General features: G+C 51.5%; 1 protein-coding gene across 1 annotated transcript in view; it reads right to left on the minus strand.

Moving 5' to 3' along the window:
• Positions 1-24,825, minus strand: part of LOC144805763 (NACHT, LRR and PYD domains-containing protein 3-like) — a 526,287-nt gene that overhangs the window by 408,243 nt on the left and 93,219 nt on the right. The window contains exon 3 of the mRNA XM_078672252.1: positions 3,418-5,104. Within this exon, the coding sequence (XP_078528378.1) occupies positions 3,418-5,104 (1,687 nt within the window). The remainder of the gene's footprint in view (positions 1-3,417; positions 5,105-24,825) is intronic.

Below are 24,825 nucleotides of genomic sequence, written 5' to 3' on the forward strand. Positions count from 1 at the left end.
TCTAAATACGTAGTAAATCCATCGGTGTAACGTGACGAAAACACTCATGCTTGCCGTACTAACTGGTTACGGTTCGCTAATATCAAATTTGTAACGAAACAATGACCTTTATGAAACGGGTTCAGGATTCACGGAACCTCACATGCATAGCCCAGTTCAAACCAGTTGCTGGGGCACTCCAGCCCCGCTCTGGCGCGTAACTGGACAAAGGGAAAGGGGTGTAACCACCCCCTTCCCAGGTACACCAATAGGAGGGACCTAGCAGGTAATCGAGCCCCTTTCCTTAGTATAAGTATAGGAGCTGTGTCCCCAGACTTTAGATTAAGCTGTAACGAAACTCTTATGCATAATTCTTGGACCTTCGATGTTCTATTTCGACTAGAAGACTGAAGACATCTCCCTTGTGGTCAAGGAGTGACCACCCTGACATTTTGCTTTGTCAACGCTCCTCCCAGAACCCGAAGACTCAGCAACTCAGGACTGGACGTCTAGACTTCTCAGACCCCGACTCACACCTCCAGCAAAGCTCAGACCCGTGGCAGACACGAGAGACGTAGGACCAGACTCCCTGAACCTCCTGCATTTTGCTAACTGCATCGACTCCTGAGGTAACTCATAGTTGTGCATTGAGGTACGAGAAGCCCCAGACCCAAGCATCATTTGCACCGAAGCTCAACCCTCCACACTCCACGAGTGCCGCGTGGGGTCTGCTCTTGCATTTCAGCTCGACACGTCTGCCCGGTTGCTAGCCCATTGGCTAGTGAGCCCTCTGAAGATTTTTTTTTTAATTTACACCACTGGCCTGATTGCTCCAGGCTTGCCCTAGCTTCCCTGCAAAGGAGAAGCTCCCCCGATCTTGCTGGTCTGACTCAAAGCCAATCTTCACTTCCTGCGTGGATTGCGTTTGCTAAGGCTTGTTGGGTCCAATCCGGATACCGACACTACAGTCAACTAGATCCTTTGAGGGACAGCTCGAATCCAGCTCCTAGTCATCGTCGACGCCTCCTGGTCCTCATGGCTGCAGAGACAAGCTTCACCTTCTTCACCTGAAATCACTCGACATCGCCTGGTTCCTTCCTGGTGTCAGGTGCCCCACAAGACTTACCTCTGCTTGTGAAGCAATTCCGCAGAGACGACAAGAGCACCCGCCCCTGTACCCACCTGACCCTTGTGGAATGTAGGACCCAGCAGGGATGAGATGGACGCAGGGAAGGGAGCCAGGATGTAGAGGCTTAGTGTGGGTGTGGAGCTTGCGGGGTATCTCGGTGCCAGCTGGAAACCAGAAAAGAACCAGATCAGAAAAGAACCACACCTTCCGCTTTCTGCGCAACCCCTCAAAACACACACAGAAATGGTTTCCCTCCGGGAACTCGCCAGTACTTCTGTAGACTGCGGTACCCAGACATCATTACAGCTCCTGATAAGGATAACCAAGTTGAGGCGCTCCTGCGCAAGGTACCCAAGCTAAAACCAAAGGAAAGCGCTCCTGCGCAAGGTACCAATAAATAAATGTCAAACCAGAAGGCAAAGTGCTCCTGCGCGTGTAGCATGAATAGAACTTAGTCACGAAACCTGTGGCATCCCTGGAAAACAAAAGCAAGCTATGTACAATGCTCCAGCTCAGCAGAGCTATTCCCCCAAGCAGCGCTCCTGCGCGATGGGGAAACTAATATCTGCGAAGACAAACCCAAAAGTAAAGCACTCCTGTGCAAAAGACCCTTAACCCCAGTACAGCGCTCCTGCGCGGCAAGGGTTAATGGAGGCAGAAAATGTACAGCCCTGGATAGCGCTCCAGCGCGGTGAACCTTAAGGAAAACAAGCAAGCGCTCCTGTGCGAGTACATATGGTTCAAAACAACAAGCGCTCCAGCGCGGCGTAGACCAGACAACAAACAGCGCTCCAGCGCGGCGTAGACCAGACAACAGACAGCGCTCCAGCACGGCGTAGACCAGCTGATTCCTGACGCGTCTCAGCTCCGGAATACGAATCCGCGTCTCCGGAGAATCAGAATAGATTCGAAGCACTGAGCCGGCGAGAAACGCGATGTTTAAGCGTTTCCCCAGGAAGTGCTTCAGTAAACCCAGGTCAGCTGCCCAGGACTAGACCGGGACTCAACTTCCGCCCGGAAGTGAGTATTCCGGCAATTCTGAGTGCGTTAGCGAGAATGGCAGGGAGCGGCAAGCGCGCGAACCGTGACACCTGGTCACTGGCTAGTGGCCCAGACTCTCTCCCCTCTGCTTGCAGGTTCTTCAGATTTTCAATCCACCCTTGGATCCACCCGGACACTTTTCCTCTGGTCGCCTGCAGCACTTCTTTGCAGATCTCCATTGAAAACATCGACGAAACCCGACACCAAAAGACACCCGGCTTTCCTGGGTGAGGTAACGCGAGTACTCCGGTTCTCCCATGGGTATTGACTATCCAAGTGTCCTAGTCTAAAGTGGTTTTGTCGTAGTCCATCCGGAAGTGCCTAAATCAACTACTTTGTAACTTTTACGTTCCCATTATGTCAATGACAACTTGAGACTGTGTTTAGACACTGCACGCGTCTCCCGTGGGTCTCCTACTTCCTAACCCTGGGTCGTTTAGTGTAGCTCCAGTGATTCCCTAGGCCCTAGGCCTATTCACTCTTCCTGTAGTGGCTCTTATACCACTATTCTAGTATATGGTTTGTGAGGCCCCTAGGGCAAAACTGTATTTGTGCAGCTTATCGTATGCTAATTGAGTAACTTGTAATGTACTTTGGCCTCTGACCTCATAAAGAATGCAGAGGGGTTGTGTTAGAAATAAATACATATATATTTGATATATACCTTGTGTGGTGTCCTTTCATTTGATATTCAAGGGATTAGAATTTGGTAAAACAAACAGCTTCACATGCTCTTTGGAGTTTAGCCTAAGACTGCTGGTCCATGCTACCACTAGGTTAGCTTGCCTATAAGGTTGACTTTACAACCACCATCAATAAGGGTCGTTTAGACTGGTGCAAGGTGCCTACTAGAATAGTGGACATCATATGTCAGGCTAACTTCTCACATGTAGGTTTAACACAAAGAGGCTCAAGCCTGAATGTAGAGTCGGTAGGTTTAACAGAAAGAGACGCAAAACTGAATGTAGAGTTTGTAGGTTTAACACAGAGAGGCAGAAACCTCAATAAAGAGCACATAAACTCATATATCATGATGGACTAATTAAACCCCTTTAAAGCATATTACATCATGATGTTATAACAAGAAACAAGCTCCCTTTCCAATTATAAGTTGACGGTATTTCTGTATTTGACTCTGTACCACACCCCATTGCCTTTGGCTAGGAGTGTGTTACACAAATACTATATAGAAGGAACATTTACATTTAACACACGTAGCCACATACCTAAACATAAAACATTTATGTGTAACATACAGAGGCACATACCTGAGGCTAGAGCAATTTATCATCCCCGGCCTCATGATTTCCTGAAGTTTTGGTCCGAAGTGTACATTTGATATGATGAGAGTCTTGTCTCCTTGGCAATGCTTTAAGCAGAATGAAAGCGCTTTAAAATCGATCATCGTACAATGGGCGCCAGTTGGATTAATGTTCTGAATATTGTTCATGGCCCTGGAAATAAACTCTTCATCTTGAGTCTCATGCAAGCAGTGGAAAACATCCAGTAGCAATCTTTCCTCTTTTGGTTCCTGAAGCCATGCTACTAGGTCAGCTCTGGTGCTGGGAGATGTTTTACACCCTAGAACTTTCTCCACGTGGCGCAAATGGTCCTTGTTGATCAGGCCACATAAGAATCGCACTGTTAGCATTAAATGGCCTTTTGTCTGCTCACTATATTCTTTCAATAAATGCTTTAAATCTCTCTGAGGGTTTAGTGACTCCACATCCAAGTCAAAGATGTAGAACAGGGCTGCAAAAAACTCCTGAAAGCTGAGGTGGATGAAGCTGTAGGCCGAGTAGATGCCAATGTCTTGCTGGAAGATGGTCTGATTGAGAAACAGCGATTGGATGTCCAACACCTCAAGGCCGAACTGCTGAAGGTCTTCCTCATCGAAGAGGATTCTCTGCTCAAAGATGCCATTGAGTGCCAGGGAGCAGAACTTCTTCAGGCTCCTTTGCCTGGTCTGTGCGGAAGCATCACTGTGGTCCCTCAACAAAGTGGACAAGAAGAACAAGTAGACGGATGTTGTGGTCTTCGAAGAATTTGTAATATCCTGGCCTCTCTCCATCTGTTGCTTCATGACAGTGCACACAATCCAGCAGACGATAGGGAGGAAGCACATGGTATACAGGGTGTCATTGTCTTGCACCACGGCAAGGGCTCGGGATGCCTGTTTATTATCATCAAAGTAACCCTTAAAGTACAACTTCCTGTCCTCTTCTGTAAATCCCATTATCTCAGCACAAAGATCAGGCTTTATGCACTGCCTGAGCTGTGTCAGAGCTGTTGGGCGTGTGGTGATGATCATGGAGCACCCTGGCAGGATATTTCTTCTCAACAGGTTACTCAGGGTAACTTCCACTGGATTCCTCTGAGACGGATCAGTGCAGAGCTGGTCCTTCTTCAAGTCAAGAGAAAACTTCAGCTCATCAAAGCCATCAAGGATAAGCAGTATCTTGCTGGGACCAGCCAGCAGCGCGCTCCTTGGTACCGTCCTGTTGGGGCAGCCGGCTGCAATCACATCAGTGACACTTTTGCTGCTTCTGACTTGGTTGATTTCTCTGCAGCTGAGGTAGAACACATAATCAAACAGTTCCTGGTAGAGCTTTCCTAGAGCCCAGTCCAGCATGATCTTTTGGGCTGTCATGGTCTTCCCGATGCCCGCTGGCCCCTGCAGGACTACGGTCCTGGGTCTGTGCCCATGGTCCACAGCAGTGAAGAGAGCATCTAAACCAATATAATGCTTGCGGGCCAGGACGTCCATTATCTCAGTGTGCTCTCTGCCTCTGGACATGATCTCGTGCTGACGCTCCTCCTCGTGGCGATGCTTCTGGACGATCAGCAGCTTTGTGTACCTTTTCTGCAGAAGGACCGTCTCACCCACCCGGGCGTTCCTGTCTTCTATCAGTCTGTATCGCTCAGCAATATGCTTCATGTAGCTGTCCCTGTAATCTGAGAATCAGAACATGGTAAATATCTCATGGACACAAATTCAAAATCATAAACATCACCAGAGCAAGTTGCAGAAGGATATTTCAGTTTCTTAGTGTTTAGAAATTTGCAAAGAACAAACTGCTGCCCCAAAGGAACTCCTGGCACTAGGAAACACAGAACAGACAGAACAAAACAGGAAGAACCATCCTAGGTCAGAGTTTAAAAATCCAGTTTTCAAGTGTCTCCCTATTGGGCCAGTTCCACAAGTGGTGCAGGGTAGGAAGAAGCGCATCCTCAACCGTTGGTGCCCAATGAGACAGAGCTCCAAGGCCGGCAATCAAGAGGAGGCTTCTGGGAACATCAGCAGGTCCGGATGTGATGGGCACAGTAAACATAAACAGGGGCATCACTTGAGCTTCAATTGGAGAAAAACAAGACCCGGCCTGAGCCTTGAAAATACATCTCTTGGAAACAAAAGACAATGAGTATTTTGAGTGTGTCTAGAAATACATTTGTGGTACGTGTGCCCCAAAAAGATACGGGGGCATATCAGCAAGACAATTGTCACCGCTTTAGCCGCCGTTTTCAGCCGGAAAGCAGCAATAATTGTATCGCCCTATTAGCAAGGGCACGCTATCGCGTGAATCCTTGCCTCAGCGCCCTTTCCCTTAATGCCCAGCTTTGCATCTCTAATGAGATGCAAAGTGGGCATTCCTCCCCAGAATAATGGGAGAAATGTCGCTAAGCGATATTTCTCCTATTATCAAGCCTCACGCTAACCTGCAGAGCAATAAGAAAAGTAGCGCTAACCTCGGTTAGTGCTACTTTACCTGCGCCTGCTTTTCATCTGACTTGATAGCCAATGGAAGGTGGATATCATGGCTAAGTATGCCCTGTCCTATCACCAATGTAGCGCTAAACATTGTGCAATTATCGCACATGTTTCATCCGCGTGATCACAGAGTCTGGGCATGTTGTTTCCCCTCGCCCTGTCCCACCTCAGACCCTGATAAAGGGGCAGCAGCGGCCGGGACGAGAGGACATGAATTTATGTTTTATGACGGGAGAATATCCCGCAGGAAAATAGGACTGAAAGTGCAAAGAAGTGTAAGAATTTACGACCTTCCAGGGGTGTCCACATCCCGGCAGCCCCACAGACCCTGCTTTTATTTAGGAGTTTTTTTGAAAAAAAAACCTGTAGAGTGACTGGTTCCAAAGTCCTTTGCTTGAGTATCTGTCCGGGCTCCTTCCATGGAGGGTCGTGTGGGAGGATGTGCGTCACAGCTGGTTATAGTTCATTCAGAGCCTGTTCTTGTGTGGATCGAAGCTGAACACATCATTTTAAGGAAGCTCCTGCCTTGGTGTATCTTCCTCTGTCATCCCAAACTCCAGGCGGACTTGAGCTGGTGACGCAAATCTTGGTAGAGGAAGGAACATTTTGAATATTTTTGTGACTTTTATCAGGAGTGTTTGCTTACCTCTGGGAGAGCTTCTCAGCCAGAGCTGCTTGATGGGAACAGTTTCACCTCTAGAACCTTCAGTAGGGGGTCAGTAATGGGGCCCTCTAGGGTTTTATATGGAGAGATAAAAGGTGGAGTCTAGGCGCAGCCTTTGTAGTGTCTGCTGTAGATCTTCAGCAGTGAGCCGCGGGAGGAGGTTTGTTCCCCCAACTCTCTCAACTGTGCTGTGGTTAGCAATCAAGCTCCCTTTTGTCTTTATCACTGCTTTGGTTTTATATCAATTGAGTTTTAATTTGTTGAGGGTGGTAGATGCATTTTCCTAGAGGATTCCTACAGTAATTAAAAGTCCATTGCAGCCCTGAGGACCCGCGGGCCAGAGAGAGCTGGACATGAATGGAACGTCAAACCTGCAAGCTGAGGTGTGACCAGGCGGGGGGGGGGGCATTGATTGACGTCTGCACATCTGGTAAATCACCTAAAGATCATGGTTTTGATTACAAATCTATAGTTGAACTGCCAGCATGCGATCCCTAAAGAGACAGACAACAGACCCCAATCACTGTCAGACCTGAAGAGGAGCCGGTGTCGTGGTCATACATACGTTTAGAGGGAAAAATAGGGGGAGAAGCCAAGCTGGCCAAGTAAACAAAATGTAGGTTAAGAAGAGTGGGCTATTGGAGAGCCCTTAGGACGTCTACAAGGAAGACTTCTAAAGGAGGACACGCCAGCGTCAGAGAAACATCCTGGATTCTGTCCTACAAAAGGAACTGAATCCATTCTAGGACTAAATGTCGGCTTTAGAGTTTGGTTAGTGAGCTGGTTATCTCAAATGTGGCGGATATCCCGTTCCATTAGCTGCAATGAACGTATGATAAGGCGCATGGGATAATTAGTCTCAAATGTGGTGGATATCCCGTCCCACAGGCTGTAATGCACTTGTGATACGGCAGAGGGGATACTTAGTCTCAAATGTGGCAGATATCCCGTCCCATAGGCTGTAATGCACTTGCAATACGGCGGATAAGATACTTTGTCTCAAATGTGGTGGATATCCCGCCCCATTGATGGAGCAAGGACTCATAGAAAAGAGACTTGCTTGTACACAAACCGCTCGTTTAACTTATTAACAAATTACTAACGTCGTCATGTCAAAATCTAATACGCACCACATGAACACGTGGGTTAGTGAAGCTTGCCTATGTGTTTACTAATGTAAATAAAATAAATGAAGGACTAAGAACACTTTAAACAGGGAATCTTTACTGCGCATGTGTAAACTACATCTACGTAGTATGACGAGCTGTCGCTTGGAGGGAAATTCTTGCGCATTAGCAGAAGGCACTAACATGGCCGCTTGAAGACTCATGTGCATGACATCTGTTTTGCTGAAAAGAATACAAGCTATTTTACTAATACTAATGCATCAGAGCCATCACCATAGGCTATAATGCACTTGTGATATGGCGGATGAGATACTTAGTCTCAATTGTGGCGGATATCCCGTCCATAGGCTGTAATGCGCTTGCGATACGGTGGATGGAATACTTAGTCTCAAATGTGGTTGATATCCCATCCCATAACCTGTAATGCACTTGCGATACGGCGGATGGAATACTTCACCTCAAATGTGGCGGATATCTCGTCCCATAGCCTGTAATGCACTTGTGATATGGTAAATGGGATACTCAGCCTCAAATGTGGTGGATATCCCGTCCCATAGGTTGTAATGCACTTGTGATACGGCCGAGGGGATACTTGGTCTGAAATGTGGCGGTTATCACGTCCCATAGGCTGTAATGCACTTGTGATATAGTGGATGGGATACTTCAATCAATCAATCAATCATGCCATTTGTATAGCGCACTACTCACCCGGGAGGGTCTCAAGGCGCTTGGGGGCAGGGGTATGCTACTGCTCGAACAGCCAGGTCTTGAGTTGTTTCCTGAAGGCGAGATGGTCCTGGGTCAGCCGAAGGTGGATGGGGAGGGAGTTCCAAGTCTTGGCAGCCAGGTAAGAGAAGGATCTTCCTCCGGCGGTGGCTCTTCGGATGCGTGGTACGGCTGCGAGGGCGAGGCTGGTGGACCGTAGCTGGCGGATGGGCGTGTAGAAGGTCAGGCGGTCGTTGAGGTACTTGGGGCCCAGGTCGTGGAGAGACTTGTGTGCGTGGGTGAGGAGCCGGAACGTGATCCTCTTGTCGACGGGGAGCCAGTGCAGGTTCCTCAGGTGGCTGGAGATGTGGCTGCGTCGGGGGACATCCAGGATGAGTCGGGCGGAGGCGTTCTGGATGCGCTGGAGTCTTTTCTGTAGCTTGGCTGTGGTTCCGGCATAGAGGGCGTTTCCGTAGTCCAGTCGGCTGGTGACGAGTGCCTGGGTGACAGTCTTCCTGGTCTCGGTCGGGATCCAGCGGAAGATCTTGCGAAGCATACGCAGGGTGTTGAAGCACGATGAGGAGACGGCGTTGACTTGTCTGGTCATCGAGAGGGAGGGGTCCAGGATGAAGCCCAGGTTGCGTGCGTGGTCGGTTGGCTTGGGTGCGGTGCCCAGGGCTGGGGGCCACCAGGAGTCGCTCCAGGCGGAGGGCGAAGATCCCAGGATGAGGACTTCCGTCTTGTCCGAGTTCAGTTTCAGGCGGCTGTCCTTCATCCACTCGGCGACATCTTTCATCCCTTCGTGTAGGCAGGTTCTGGCGGTGTCGGGGTCTCTGGTGAGGGAGAGGATCAGCTGGGTGTCGTCGGCGTAAGAGATGATGTTGAGGTTGTGCTGGCGTGCGATGGCTGCGAGAGGTTTCATGTAGATGTTGAAGAGGGTGGGGCTGAGTGAAGATCCTTGTGGGACGCTGCAGATGACTTCGGTGGCCTCGGAGCGCAACGGGGGGAGGCGGACTCTTTGTGTTCTTCCGGCGAGGAACGAGATGATCCACTCCAGTGCCTTCTCTTGGATACCGATGTTGCTGAGGCGCTGGACTAGGGTGCGGTGGCAGACCGTGTCGAACGCAGCGGAGAGGTCCAGGAGGATGAGGGCCACTGTTTCCCCCTTGTCGAGCAGGGTCCGGATGTCGTCGGTGGCTGCGATGAGGGCGGTCTCGGTGCTGTGGTTGGCTCTGAAGCCGGACTGCGAGGGGTCGAGGGATCCGTTCGTCTCGAGGAAGGCGGTCAGCTGTCTGTTGACGATCTTCTCGATGACTTTAGCAGGAAAAGGGAGGAGCGAGATGGGGCGGAAGTTTTTGAGATCGGTGGGGTCCGCTGTAGGTTTCTTCAGGAGGGCGCTGATCTCGGCGTGCTTCCAGGTCTCCGGGAAGGTGGCGGTGTTGAAGGAGGCGTTGATGATGTTCCGGAGTTGGGGTGCAATGGTGGAGTCGGCCTTGTTGAAGACGTGGTGTGGGCAGGGGTCGGTCGGTGATCCGGAGTGGATGGTGTTCATCGTGCGGGCTGTGTCTTCGGTGGTCACCGTGGTCCAGGTGCGAAGGGTGGCGGTGCGGGGCGTTGGTTCGACGGTTGGGTGCATGGGTGGGGCACCGAAGCTGTTGTGGATGTCGGCGATCTTGCGGTGGAAGAACGAGGCGAGGGAGTCGCAGAGGTCTTGTGACGGAGTGATGTCGTTGGTGCCGGTGCTGGGGTTGGAGAACTCCTTGACGATAGTGAAGAGCTCTTTGCTGTCGTGGGCGTTGTTGTCCAGTCGTTCCTTCAGGGATTTCTTCTTGGTGGTGCGGATGAGCTGGTGGTGCTTGCGGGTAGCGTGTTTGAGGGCGGTCATGTTGTCGGTGGTCCGGTCGAGGAGCCAGGCTTTCTCAAGGGTATGGCAGGTCGTCTTGGAGTCCTTGAGGTCGTCGGTGAACCAGGATGCCTTCTTGCTTCTGGGTCTGCTGGGAGGGTTCTTTAGTGGCGCGAGGTCGTCGGCGCAGGCGGTCAGCCACTGTGTGAAGTTGCGGGCTGCTTCGTTGGGGTCCGTTGTGTTGGCGGGTGGGCTCTGGCTGAGGGAGGTGGTGAGCTGGTCTGCGGTGATCTTGCTCCAATTCCTGTGAGGTACCTGTTGCGGGTGGTGGTGGGTCGTGGATCTTTTGAAGCTGAAGTGGACGCAGCTGTGGTTGGTCCAGTGGAGTCCGGTGGCGTGGCTGAAGGTGATGTACTTGCTGGAAGAGAAGACGGGATCAAGCGTGTGGCCGGCGTAGTGGGTGGGGGTGTTGACCAGTTGCTTGAGTCCGAGGTTGGCGAGGTTTTCCAGCAGGGCGGTGGTGTTGCGGTCCTTGTTGTTCTCCAGGTGGAAGTTGAGGTCCCCGAGGAGGATGTAGTCAGTGGAGGGGAGGGCGTGCGGGCTGATGAAGTCTGTGATGTCTTCGCTGAATTGTGTGCGTGGTCCCGGGGGTCTGTAGACGAGGGTGCCTCTGAGGGTCGTCTTAGGGTCGGTGTGAATCTGGAAGTGGAGATGTTCGGCTGCGGCAAAGGAGTCGTTGGCGTCGGTCGTGATGCGGATGGTGTTCCTAGCAGGCAGCGGGAAATTCCCAGGAGCAGCGGGAAATTCAAAGGAGCAGCGGGCAGCGAGCGAAGGAATCTGCAGGCAGGAGGCGGCAAAGGCAGGCAGGAGCGGCAGCAGTGAGTGGGGCGACCAAGCCCTGTGGAGGGCTGAGCGGTCACACTCTGTGGTCCCCTACGGTCCCCTACGGTCCCCTTAAGTAAGGAGCCGGGAGGGAGGAGCAGCTGGGTGGCGGGAGTGGGGCGGCGAATGGAATCACAGGGGGGCGGGGCCGCAGGGAGGCAGCGGCGGGAAATTCCAAGAAGCAGCGGGCAGCGGGAAATTCCCAGGAGCAGCAGGAAATTCCCAGGAGCAGCGGGCAGCGAGCGAAGGAATCTGCAGGCAGGAGGCGGCAAAGGCAGGCAGGAGCAGCAGCAGTGAGTGGGGCGACCAAGCCCTGTGGAGGGCTGAGCGGTCACACTCTGTGGTCCCCTACGGTCCCCTTCAGTAAGGAGCCGGGAGGGAGGAGCAGCTGGGTGGCAGGAGCGGGGCGGCGAATGGAATCACAGGGGGGCGGGGCCGCAGGGAGGCAGCGGCGGGAAATTCCAAGAAGCAGCGGGCAGCGGGAAATTCCCAGGAGCCGCGGGAAATTCCCAGGAGCAGCGGCCAGCGAGCGAAGGAATCTGCAGGCAGGAGGCGGCAAAGGCAGGCAGGAGCGGCAGCAGTGAGTGGGGCGACCAAGCCCTGTGGAGGGCTGAGCGGTCACACTCTGTGGTCCCCTACGGTCCCCTTAAGTAAGGAGCCGGGAGGGAGGAGCAGCTGGGTGGCGGGAACGGGGTGGCGAATGGAATCTCAGGGGGGCGGGGCCGCAGGGAGGCAGCGGCGGGAAATTCCAAGAAGCAGCGGGCAGCGGGAAATTCCCAGGAGCAGCGGGAAATTCCCAGGAGCAGCGGGCAGCGAGCGAAGGAATCTGCAGGCAGGAGGCGGCAAAGGCAGGCAGGAGCGGCAGCAGTGAGTGGGGCGACCAAGCCCTGTGGAGGGCTGAGCGGTCACACTCTGTGGTCCCCTACGGTCCCCTTAAGTAAGGAGCCGGGAGGGAGGAGCAGCTGGGTGGCGGGAGCGGGGCGGCGAATGGAATCACAGGGGGGCGGGGCCGCAGGGAGGCAGCTGCGGGAAATTCCAAGAAGCAGCGGGCAGCGGGAAATTCCCAGGAGCAGTGGGCACCGAGCGAAGGAATCTGCAGGCAGGAGGCGGCAAAGGCAGGCAGGAGCGGCAGCAGTGAGTAGGGCGACCAAGCCCTGTGGAGGGCTGAGCAGTCTCTGAAATGTGGTGGATATCCCGTCCCATATGCTGTAATGCGCTTGTGATATGGTGGATGGGATACTTGGTCTCAAATGTGGTGAATATCCCGTCCCGTAAGCTGTAACGCACTTGTGGCATGGAGGATGGTATACTTAGTCTCAAATGTGGTGGATATCCTATCTCATAAGCTGTAATGCACTGGTGATATGGCGGATGGGATTCTTGGTCTCAAATGTGACAGATATCCCATCCCATAGGCTGTAGTGCACTTGTGGCATGGGGGATGGGATACTTAGTCTTAAATGTGGTGGATATCCTGTCCCATAGGCTGTAATGCACTGGTGATATGGAGAATGGGATACTTAATCTCAAATGTGGTGGATAGCCCATCCCATAGGCCGCAATGCACTTGTGATACGGTGGATGGGATACTTAGTCTCTAATGTGGGGGGTATCCCATCTCTTAGGCTGCAATGCACTTGTGATACAGCGGATGGGATACGTAGTCTCAAATGTGGAGGATATCCCGTCCCATAGGCCGTAATGCACTTGTGATATGGTGAATGAGACACTTATCTCAAATGTATCAGATATCCTGTCCCATAAACTGTAATGCACTTAATAGATGACTTATACACGAAAGTGGTAGAACATTTAAAAGAGAAGGTACCGGAAGATAGTGTTGATTGAGTTTGAGTTTTAAATTATTTATAGAGCGCGCGTTCACCGGAACGGTTCCATGGCGCTATGATAAACCAAGTCCTCGAAGACAAGAAAAACGGGAGGGGGATGGGCGATAATTTATTGGGGGAAGGCTTTGGTGAATAAAAATGTCTTTAAAGCCTTTCTAAAGAGTGGATATTGGGTAGTACATCTCAGGTGGGCCGGGAGGGAGTTCCAAAATATGGGGGCAAGAGTGGAAAATTTGGAGCCTCCCCATTTCTTTCGGCGGAATCGGGGGATGACCAGCAAATGCAGGGTAGAGGAGCGGAGCTCCCTGCTGGGGATATAGGGTTTGATCTCTGAAGAGATAAACGAAGGGGCAGAGCCTGACAGGGCCTGAAAGGCAAGACAGCCTGCCTTGAATTGAGAGCGTTGAAGGATGGGGAGCCAGTGTAGGGATTTCAAAAGGGGGGTGACATGGTGAGATCTGGAGAGATTGTAGACCAGGCGGGCAGCTTGGTTCTGAAGCAACTGCAGTCGGCGGACGTTATAGGCCGGCATGCCGTAGTAGAGGGAGTTGGCGTAGTCCAATCGAGAGATGACCATAGCCAGTGTGATAAGTTTTAGGGCCGTGAAGGAGAAAAACCGTGAGACCCTTCGGATGGTGCGGAGAGACAGAAAAGAGGAAGAAACCACCAAGCTCACCTGGAAATCTAAAGTGAGTTGGTCATTAAGCTTAATGCCAAGGGTTTTAACAGCGGGGGAAGAAGAGGGAGGGGGCCCGAGGGAGGGGGGCCCGAAGAGGGGGGACCAGGGACTGGAGCAACCACCTGTCAAGACCAACTCGGTTTTATCAGGGTTTAATTTTAGGTGGTTGTGATTCATCCAGTCCCGGATGAAAAGCATGGTGGATTGAAAATTAGATTTAGAGTGAGGGGAGTGAGAGAGAGAAAAAATAAGCTGGAGGTCATCCGCATAATTGTATACGGATACCTCCTGTTGCTGAAGTGCAAAGACAGGGGGGCTATGTACAAATTGAAAAGTAGGGGAGAGAGGGAGGAGCCCTGTGGGGCACCGCATAGCACCTTCCGGGGTTCAGCGAGAAGTCCCCTAAACGGACCGCTTGAGTGCGGCCGTTTAGAAAGGAGGACAACCAGACCAAAGCTGTGCCGCCGACCCCCGCCGCCCTGACACGGGAAAGTAAGATGGAATGGTCCACTGTGTCAAAGGCGGCGGAGAGATCGAGTAGCACCAAGGCCTGGGGGATGTTCGTGTCTAATCCCTCTCTGAGAGTGTCGAGTACTGAGAGCACGACCGACTCGGTGGAGTGACCTGGGCGAAAGCCGGCCTGGCGGGGAGTTAGGATACAGTTTTCTTCCACGTAGGTGGTGAGTACTTTGGTCACGTGTCGCTCCAAAACTTTCCCTAAAAAGGGAAGCAGGGAAATGGGGCGATAGTTAGCGGGGTCAGAAAGGTCGGCCCCAGGTTTCTTAAGAATGGGAGTGATAATCGCGGCTTTGAGAGCAGGGGTAACCACGCCTTGAGACAGGGAGCAGTTAAGAAAGGTGAGCGGGGGCAGAGGGCAACACGTGAAGATGTGGCGGAGAACATGGGCAGGGCAAGGGTCAAGTGGAGAGCCGGATTTAACCAGAGACAGGAGCGAGAGAAAGTATTCCTCTGTGACTGGAGGGAATGAGTCCAGACAGGCCTCTGTAGGGATACAGGGCGGGATAAGGAAAGAGGGGGAGGGGGGGGGGGGAATATTAGCTCTGATAGTTGCAATTTTATCCAGAAAGTAAGAGTTCAGGGAATCGCATAAAGGTTGTGAGGGGGAAGGCTTGAGGGTGGTTCTGTCCGAATAGGCCAGTTTGTTGATGATAGAAAAAATTTCTCTGGGTTTATTCTCTGCGACAATGATTTTGGCAGAAAAGTAATCTTTTTTAGTGGAAAAGATAAGTTTTTTATATTGCAACAGCAGGGAGGTATACTTAGCTTTAATGATGGGGCAGTACTGGCATCTCCAGGCCCATTCTGCTTGCCGGACTAGAAGTTTTAGTGATTTTAGTTCGTCCGTCTAGATGGGACCCGCCTAAGTGGGGCGATGGACTCGCCGACAGAGCAAAGCCATGAGTTGATGGTGTTGGCTTGATCTGAGGAGGACAGGCCAGCTACGACTGGACTAGAAGCGGGGAGAGAGGAAGCTAGGGAGGCTACATCCACCCGACCCCAGGATCTCACCCAAACATTTTTAGGGTGCAAGGGTTTGGTGGGCGGGCCGATTTGAGAGGAAAAAAAATGAGTTAGTGGTCGGACCAGGGACGGGGAGAGACAGATAGGGACGTGATAGGACAGTTAAGGGACCAAATCTGGTCACGGATGTGGCCTTGGGTGTGCGTAGGGGAGTGAACGAACGAAATGAAAGTAAGGGAACGTAAGGTTTCGGAAAATTCTTTAGAGGTGGAGCATTCCGCTGGGTCAGAGGGCCAGAAATTAAAGTCACCCAGCACCAAAACAGAGGAGTTATTGACTGCTAGGGTGGCTGTGAGTTCCTGAAACTCTTCAAGAAAGGTTTGGGGGGATGGGGGGGCGGTACATAAGTAAACAAGTGAGGGGCACTTTAAGAGAAAGTGAGCGGACCACTAAGAAGTCTGAAGTGCCAATCGGGGGGAAACTTAGAGGTTTAAACGGCAGTTCCTTTCGGGCAATCAGGGCCACACCCCCGCCTGATTTGCCAGGTGGTCGATCGGCTCGAAGGACATAATAGGTGGCAGGGAGAGATGCTAATAAGATGGGGAGGGAGCTGTCGCGAAACCAGGTCTCTGTAAGAAACAGGAGGTCTGGTTTGTGAAGATCCAACAGAACAGAGAGTTCGTGCCAGTGTTTGACTGCAGAACGCGTGTTAAGATAGTACATCGTGAGGGGCGACTGCCTGGGGCTGGCCTGGGGATTAGACCCGGAGGGAGGGGGGGGAGGGAGCATAGACAGGTGATTTGGATCAAGAAGAGTTTGAAGAGTAGTTGGAATTAACAGTCCCAGGTTGATGAGATGGGAGGTCAGGGAGGCCTCGATAGGCCAGGGGCCTTGGAGAGAAGTAAGTTGTGCGGATGAGTATTGTAAAGGCCCAGAATAGCGGGGTGGCCTAGGCACTGGGCACGGTCGGTCGCGGACGGGCGCAGACGGGCTTGCCTTAGGCGCGCCTTTGGCGCGCAAACGTCGTGCCCGCTGCGCTCGTCCGCTGCGCGTCCGGTGAAGGCACATGATTTATGGGAGGTTGAGGAGAGGAAGGGGGCGTGGCCTCCGTGAGGGGGCGTGGCCTGGGCGCTGGCCGAAGTGGCGGGAAGGGGTGGAGGCGATCGAAATCCCAACCGCTACAGCGTTGACTCGGCTGTGCGGGGAGCAGGGAAAAGTGCAAAGTAGGTATTTAAATCAAATACACACATTTTAAAAGCAACACATAAATTGGTACAGTTTTAAAAGCACAGTGTCCACTCCCGGCTTTCTGCCTCAGGAGGACTCAAGAATCAATGAGGAGACGCTAGTATTCAGCGTCTAAATAGTGCGCGGCTAGGGGGCGTGGCCTCCGTGAGGGGGCGTGACCTGGGCGCTCGCCAAAGTGGCGGGGAGGGGTGGAGGCGATCGAAATCCCTACCGCTACAGCGTTGACTCGGCTGTGCGGGGAACAGGGAAAAGTGCAAAGTAGGTATTTAAATCAAATACACAAATTTTTAAAACAAAACATAAATTGGTACAGTTTTAAAAGCACAGTGTCCACTCCCGGCTTTCCGCCTCAGGAGGACTCAAGAATCAATGAGGAGACGCTATTATTCAGCGTCTAAATAGTGCGCGGCTAGGGGGCGTGGCCTCTGTGAGGGGGCGTGGCCTGGGCGCTCGCCGAAGTGGCGGGAAGGGGTGGAGGGGATCGAAATCCCTACCGCTACAGCGTTGACTCGGCTGTGCAGGGAGCAGGGAAAAGTGCAAAGTAGGTATTTAAATCAAATACACAAATTTTAAAAGCAACACATAAATTGATACAGTTTTAAAAGCACAGTGTCCACTCCCGGCTTTCCGCCTCAGGAGGACTCAAGAATCAATGAGGAGACGCTAGAATTCAGCGTCTAAATAGTGCGCGGCTAGGGGGCGTGGCCTCTGTGAGGGGGCGTGGCCTGGGCGCTCGCCGAAGTGGCGGGAAGGGGTGGAGGCGATCGAAATCCCTACCGCTACAGCGTTGACTCGGCTGTGCGGGGAGCAGGGAAAAGTGCAAAGTAGGTATTTAAATCAAATACACAAATTTTCAAAACAAAACATAAATTGGTACAGTTTTAAAAGCACAGTGTCCACTCCCGGCTTTCCGCCTCAGGAGGACTCAAGAATCAATGAGGAGACGCTAGTATTCAGCGTCTAAATAGTGCGCGGCTAAGGGCCGTGGCCTCCGTGAGGGGCGTGGCCTGGGCGCTCGCCGAAGTGGCAGGAAGGGGTGGAGGCGATCGAAATCCCTACCGCTACAGCGTTGACTCGGCCGTGCGGGGAGCAGGGAAAAGTGCAAAGTAGGTATTTAAATCAAATACACAAATTTTAAAAGCAACACATAAATTGGTACAGTTTTAAAAGCACAGTGTCCACTCCCGGCTTTCCGCCTCAGGAGGACTCAAGAATCCGATCCGATTGATTGGAGTAAGATTACGAATACTAAACAAGAGAAGGATGAAAGTGTGAATGTAGGAGAGTAGGGTCTGCTATCCTATGGTCACCCCAAATTTTTGCTTTTTGCTTCACTGGTTTTCGACTACTGAGGCTGTGGGCCTGCTGATCAGACCCCCAGCCTGCTGTTCTCTCACTAAATTACTGACACATGTGCTATAGGCACATACCAATTGGAAATGGACTCCTTGTCAGCCCCTGTATAATGCACTATAGGTGCCCAGGGCATAGGGGCCACCAAGGCCTACCAGGGGCTGCAGCATATCTTTTGCCACCCCTGGCTGGTTCTTAAATTGACACAACTGGCTGATCACTCAGCTGGGGTAAGGTGGTGTAATCACCCCTTGCTTAGATATAGTATACCTATATCTAAACCTATATCTGAACACATGTAAACCTGTGAGCCACTCCTATAGAAGGCCTCATCAATCCTGGAGGCAGAGTGCGTGGTTTTATGTGAGATGGAGCTCTAGCATGAGCTGAGCCTGTCTGCAGCTGTCGGGAACCACTCCCTAAGCTGTTTCAGGATAATGCCATACCATATACTCTTAAGTGCCTTATAATCCTCGCGGTTAAATAGCAACTTTGGTTTGGCTTTATCAAAACATGTCGTGTAAGGTGTCATACGATTTGGAATACTATCCCCTCGCCAGTTCTGGCGACGGGGATAGCATTCCACCCCTCTAGAGGGGTAAGACATGTTGCTTTACTTAAATGCGGTTAATTTCTCCAAAGACCTTAAGATCCACAAAATGGATGCCTCTGCCACAGACAAATGTCTGGACCCCTGCAGTTGACCGAAACTCAACCAAATGGGTCCTGGACAAAGGGTTTCCTGTCACAGGAGGGTGTCACCGCCCTCCAGACAGGAGATAGTGGATTGTAGCAGGGAGGTTTGAAAGAAACCAGACACTGCTTGGGGCGCACAAGGCTGCCCCTTGCATAATCCGGCCAAACCGGTTCTGGGGCACTCCAGCCCTCGTGCCAGGGCGGCCTGGATCAAAGGAAGGGGGTGTATCCACCCACTTCCTGGGTCCCACCCATAGGGGGGGACCTAGCAGGTAATCACGCCCCCCAGATTCGAATAAGAGTGGGAGCAGTGCCAATGCACATCAGATTTCCTGGAAGAAACATTTGAAACGAAATTCTGGACCCTTCGCCCTCCATCTCAACGTGGAAGCCCGAAGAATCTCCCTTGTGGTCAAGGAGTGGCCACCCTGCAGCAGCAGGCACCATCCAGCCCTCGACGTCTACTTAGTTGCAGTTCCCGCCGGAACTCGAGCGACTGAGATCGACGAGATCAAGCCTGCCTGCCTTCCAACAGCCCGATCCACAGTCCCTGCAAAGCTGAGACCCGTGGAGGCGACCGGAAGCGTGGGGCACGCCATCTTGAATTGACCACGAGACGCTGACCGTGCAGCCCACGAGTGACCCTCAAAGCTGTGCACAGGGGTTTGAGAAGCCCCCACCCTGAGCTATTCCTGAGCCGAAGTTCAGCCCTCCACACTCGACGAGTGCTGCGTGGGGCCCTTCTGCTCCATTTGGCTCAATGCGTTGGCCCGGTCACTTGCCAGCCGGCTAGTGGTCCCTGTGCCGACGAAACTACAAAGAAGACTCGTGAATCTGGTTGCTCCAGATCCACACCAGCTCCCCTGAAAAGGAGCCCCGACTCTGACCTTCCTGGTCCGAGTGAGAAGCAATCTTCCGATCCCGCGTGGATTGCTCTTGCCAAGTGTTGTTTGCTCCAAACTTGAAGCCGACTGCACCGACGGTGAGAGCCTGCGTGGGACAGATCGTGACCTGCTCCTGGACGTCGCAGATGCCCCAGAGCCCACATGACAGCAGAGAGAAGCTCCTCGACGACCACCTGATTGCGCCCGACATTGCCTGGTTCCGTCCTGGTTCCACCCTGGTCACTGCTGAGTGACCCAGACTCTGTCCCCTCTGCTTTCAGGTACCCTTCGACTTGAGTCCACCCTTGGACTCCACCGGACACTTCATCTTTAACCCGCCTGCAGCCCTTTCAGCTTCAAGCACCAAGAGCCTGCGTGTCAGAACCCGACGCCACTTCGACCCTGTGCACCCACTTCCTGTGGGTGAGGTAACTTTGCTCCGCCGGTGTTCCCACACTGGTGCACACCTTTAGGGTCTGTGTGTTAAGTTTTGTTCCTCTAGGTTCAGCGGAAGTGTCCTTTAACTTTAACTTTACAACTTTTACGCACCATTGGTTAACATTGGTGCGTGCGTGCGCTTTCCGCACATCTCCCGAATCCCGAGGGCCATTCCCGACTTCAGCATTGCTTGTCCTGACTGCTCCCAGCGATTCCCTAGGCCCTAGGCCTAACCACTGCTCGAGTGGCATCTCTTATACCACTTGTTTAGTATATGGTTTGAGTGGCCCCCTGCCCTCATCCATAATTGTGCAACTTTGTATGTTTAAACAGTGCTTTTGATTTAACGCTTGTGCCCCTTTATTCATAAAGAATACTGGGGATTGTTTTTAGTAATAAATACATATATTTTTATAATATATACTTGTGTGGTGTCCTTTCATTTGATATTACAGGATTGTATGTGGTAAAACAGCTCGCTTAACACGACCTCTTAAGTTAAGCCTTTAGGCTGCTTAGTCCATGCTACCCCTAGGATAGCTTGTCTAATAAGGTTGACTTACAACCAGACACCATAAGGGATTGTTTGGTCTGATAATAGGTGGTTCCAGAATTGGAAACATCACCTATCAGGCCAACTTCTCACATTGGTGAGCAGCGGTGCGGATTTGAACTTGCTGTTGTTTTACCATTGCAATCTTTGTATCAAATTGAAAGATCACATCAAGTACCTCTAGGTACATATAAATCAAAAGCTTAGCATATTAAGTTCTACTGAACTTAGTAGTTGTAGATTAAAGGGATTAGCACATCCTGACTACAACTCACTAGCAAGGTACAGTAGGAAAACACTTAGTGTAGGTAAGTGCACCACTTACACCTCACTAGTAGTCATGTCTGACACAGGAAAAGCCTCAGGGTCTACTCCTGTGACAGTTGACCTTACCCAGGCAACTTTCAGCTATGACAAGTTAACCCGAAAGGACTTGGTTGCCTTGTGCAAATCAAGAGGGTTAAAAAGGGGCAGAAGCCCCACCTGCCAAATCCTGGTAGCCATCCTAGAGCAGGATGACTTAGAAAGGGCAAAGGAAGCTTCCCTAGAAACAGGAAATGGAGGGAACCCCCCTGTAACTGACCCCCCTCAGGAGGAAGATGAGGAAGAAGAAGAGGAGGAGGAGGACTCAGAAGTTGAGGACTTAGAAGATCAGGATCAGAGGGGTAGCCAGGTTCCAGTTGCCAGGCTTAGCCAGGCCAACTTGGACCTACTGGGGAATGGAGAGGGCCAGCACCTCCCCAGAACCCACCATGGTATTCTCCCAGGCAACAGAAGAGTGAGATCTCCCTCAGGGGACTCTCATATTTCTAGTGCCTCCAGAGAATCAGAGAGAGGCATGACTGCTTCTCAGAAAGCTGAGCATAGGGCTAGAATGAGGGCTGTCAAACTCCAAATAGAGAGAGAGGAGGTAGCCCTGAGTCAAGCTAGACTTACCTTAGCTCAAGCTAAACTTGCCTTGGCAAGAGAGCAGAAATTAAGTGGCTTAGATGCCACTGGTGGCAGCAATTTTCCAAGAGAAAAAGACAGGGGCTATGACAATAGAAACCTGACAAAAATTGTGGCCCCCTTTAAAGAAGGGGATGACATCCACAAATGGATGACTGCTCTTGAGAGAGCCTGCATGGTACAGCAGGTTCCTGAGGAACAGTGGGCTGCAATTTTATGGTACTCCCTTTCTGAGAAAGGGAGGGACAGGCTCCTCACAGTTAGACCTGAGGATGCCAAAAACTACTCTGTTTTGAAGAGTGCTCTTATTGAAGGGTTTGGCCTAACCACTGAGCAATACAGGTTGTTGTTCAGAGACACCCAAAAAGCACAGACTCAAGACTGGACTGATTTCGTTGAGTGTGCCACTAAGGCTCTGGAGGGTTGGTTGCAGGGAAGTAAAGTTTCAGACTATACAGGATTGTACAATCTTATAATGAGAGAACAGATCCTTAATAACTGCACAAACCAGCTGTTGCATCAATACCTTATTGACTCTGATCTGACCTCTCCCCAAGAATTGGGAAAGAAGGCAGACAAATGGGTCAGAACAAGGATTAAGCAGAAACCCAGAACCAAGGTGGTGACCAGAAGAAAACAGACCAGAAGGGTGGTAATCAGAATCAGAAAGATAAAGAAAAAGACCAGAAGTCTTCAGGCCCCCAAACTAATAGTAAGGAGGGTGGTTCCCAAAATGGAAACAAGAAGAAGAAGAACAAAGGTCCAAAGACACCTTGGTGTAATACCTGCAAATCAGTTTCACACTGGGGCAGTGAGTGCACCAAGGCAAATCCAGTTCCCACCACTCCAGCTCCTAAAGCAACTGCAACCCCAAGTACAGTAAGCAGTGGTGGAACACAGTCCAAGGGTGTAGCTGGGTTGACCCTGGGTATTGAAGTAGGATCTGGCCTAGTCAGAATCCCTACACAGGCAGTTCTCCTGTATGATGTGGACATTGAGTTGCCCACTGCAGTGAGCCCCAGTAACCTGGGCAAATACAGGCAGACTCCCTTAATTAATGAGAAACTGGCTCAAGCCTACAGGGACACATGTGCCAGTGTCACAATGGTGACACCTGGCTTTGTGGAACCTGGACAGATTGTACTAGGTGAGACCTACCTAGTGACCAATGCAAGCAACTCCACTACTTCCCATAGTGTGGCAGTTGTGAACTTCTCCTGGGGAGGAGTTGATGGCCTAAAGAAGGTTGTGGTGAGTGCAGACCTACCAGTAGACTGTCTGTTAGGCAATGATCTGGAAAGCTCAGCATGGTCAGAAGTGGAGTACAGGACTCATGCAGAAATGCTAGGGATTTCAGAGCATGTCCTTGCCATGACAAGGGCTCAGGCTAAGAAGTGCCTTCCTGAACCAGTGGTGGATCTTGGAACAATAGACCAACCACAACCCAAGAGAAGGAGCAAGAGAGGAAAGGCTGAGCCTTCCACCTTGCCCCAGGTTGAGGATCAAGTTTCAGAGGAAACTGATTCTGCAGTCCAAGAGGAGACTGTCTCTGAGGAGCTTGAACCTGACCAGGTTGAGTTTCTGGGGACAGGGGGACCCTCAAGGGCAGACCTGAGGCAGGCTCAATTAGATTGCCCTTCCCTTGAACCCCTCAGACAGCAGGCTGCTGCTGAGGCTGCTGGGGATGCCCAAGGTACCCATACTGTGTATTGGGATGATGGACTCCTTTACTCAGAGGCTAGAGACCCCAAGCCTGGCATGACCAGGAGGTTGGTTATACCTCTGCAGTTTAGGGGGTTCCTTCTTACCTTGGCCCATGATATTCCCCTTGCAGGACACTTAGGCCAGAACAAGACGTGGGACAGGCTTGTTTCACACTTTCACTGGCCCCACATGTCAGAAAATGTCAAGGAGTTTTGTCGCTCCTGTGTCACTTGCCAAGCCAGTGGTAAGTCAGGTGGCACAACAAAGGCCCCCCTAATACCACTACCTGTGGTGGGGGTCCCCTTTGAGAGAGTTGGAATTGATATTGTGGGTCCCATGGACCCCCAAACAGCATCTGGGAACAGATTTATACTGGTGGTAGTGGATCATGCCACCAGGTATCCAGAGGCTATTCCCCTAAGGACCACCACAGCACCTGTGGTGGCAAAGGCCCTCATTGCAGTTTTCTCAAGAGTGGGCTTTCCTAAGGAGGTACTATCAGATAGAGGCACGAATTTTATGTCTAGCTATCCCGAAAGCAATGTGGAAGGAATGTGGAGTAAACTATAAGTTTACCACCCCATATCATCCACAGTGCAATGGGCTTGTGGAGAGATTTAACAAGACCCTTAAAGGCATGATAAAAGGATTACCAGAGAAGCTCAGGCGGAAATGGGACATTCTTTTACCCTGCCTGCTCTTTGCTTACAGAGAGGTCCCACAGAAGGGGGTTGGCTACAGCCCTTTTGAACTTTTGTTTGGCCACCCTGTGAGGGGTCCATTGTGTTTGGTGAAGGAAGGATGGGAGTTACCTCTCAAACAACCAAAACTAGACATAGTGGACTATGTACTTGGTCTCCGCTCCAGGATGGCTGAATACATGGAAAGAGCATCCAAAAACCTGGAGGCCAGCCAAGAATTACAGAAAGCTTGGCATGACCAAAAGGCTGTGCTGGTAGAGTTCCAACCAGGACAGAAGGTGTGGGTACTGGAGCCAGTGGCTCCAGCAGCACTCCAAGACAAATGGAGTGGACCCTATCCTATTATTGAGAAGAAGGGAGAAGTCACCTACTTGGTGGACTTTGGAACACCCAGGAGCCCTCACAGGGTAATCCATGTGAATCGCTTGAAAGCATTTGTGGACAGGGAGGACATGAGCTTGCTCATGGCCACAGATGGGGATCAGGAGGAAGAGAGTGACCCTCTCCCAGACCTGCTTTCTCAGAACCCTGATGAGGGTTCAGTTGATGGAGTAGCCTTGGCAGGCAGCCTCACTGACCAGCAACAGATGGACTGCAGACAAGTTTTGAAGGCCCACAGGCATTTGTTTTCACTCACACCCAGCCAGACTGACTGGTGTACCCATGTAGTGGACACTGGTGACAGTCTGCCTGTGAAGAATAAGATCTACAGGCAACCTGACCATGTCAGGGATTGCATCAAGGCTGAGGTGCAAAAGATGTTGGAGCTTGGAGTGATTGAGCCATCAGAGAGCCCATGGGCCAGCCCAGTAGTCCTGGTGCCAAAACCTCATACCCAAGATGGAAAGAGAGAAATGAGGTTTTGCGTGGATTACAGGGGTCTCAATGCTGTCACTAGGACAGATGCTCACCCCATTCCAAGAGCAGATGAGCTCATTGACAGATTGGCTTCTGCCAAGTTTCTGAGCACATTCGATCTGACAGCTGGCTACTGGCAAATCAGACTAGCTGAGGAGTCAAAAGCCAAAACAGCATTCTCTACCCCTAGTGGTCATTATCAGTTTGTGGTAATGCCCTTTGGTTTGAAGAATGCACCTGCCACTTTCCAAAGGTTGGTGAACCAAGTCCTTACTGGGTTGGATGACTTTTG

This window comes from Lissotriton helveticus, assembly GCF_964261635.1.
Source record: "Lissotriton helveticus chromosome 1_1 unlocalized genomic scaffold, aLisHel1.1 SUPER_1_unloc_23, whole genome shotgun sequence".
Taxonomy (NCBI): domain Eukaryota; kingdom Metazoa; phylum Chordata; class Amphibia; order Caudata; family Salamandridae; genus Lissotriton; species Lissotriton helveticus.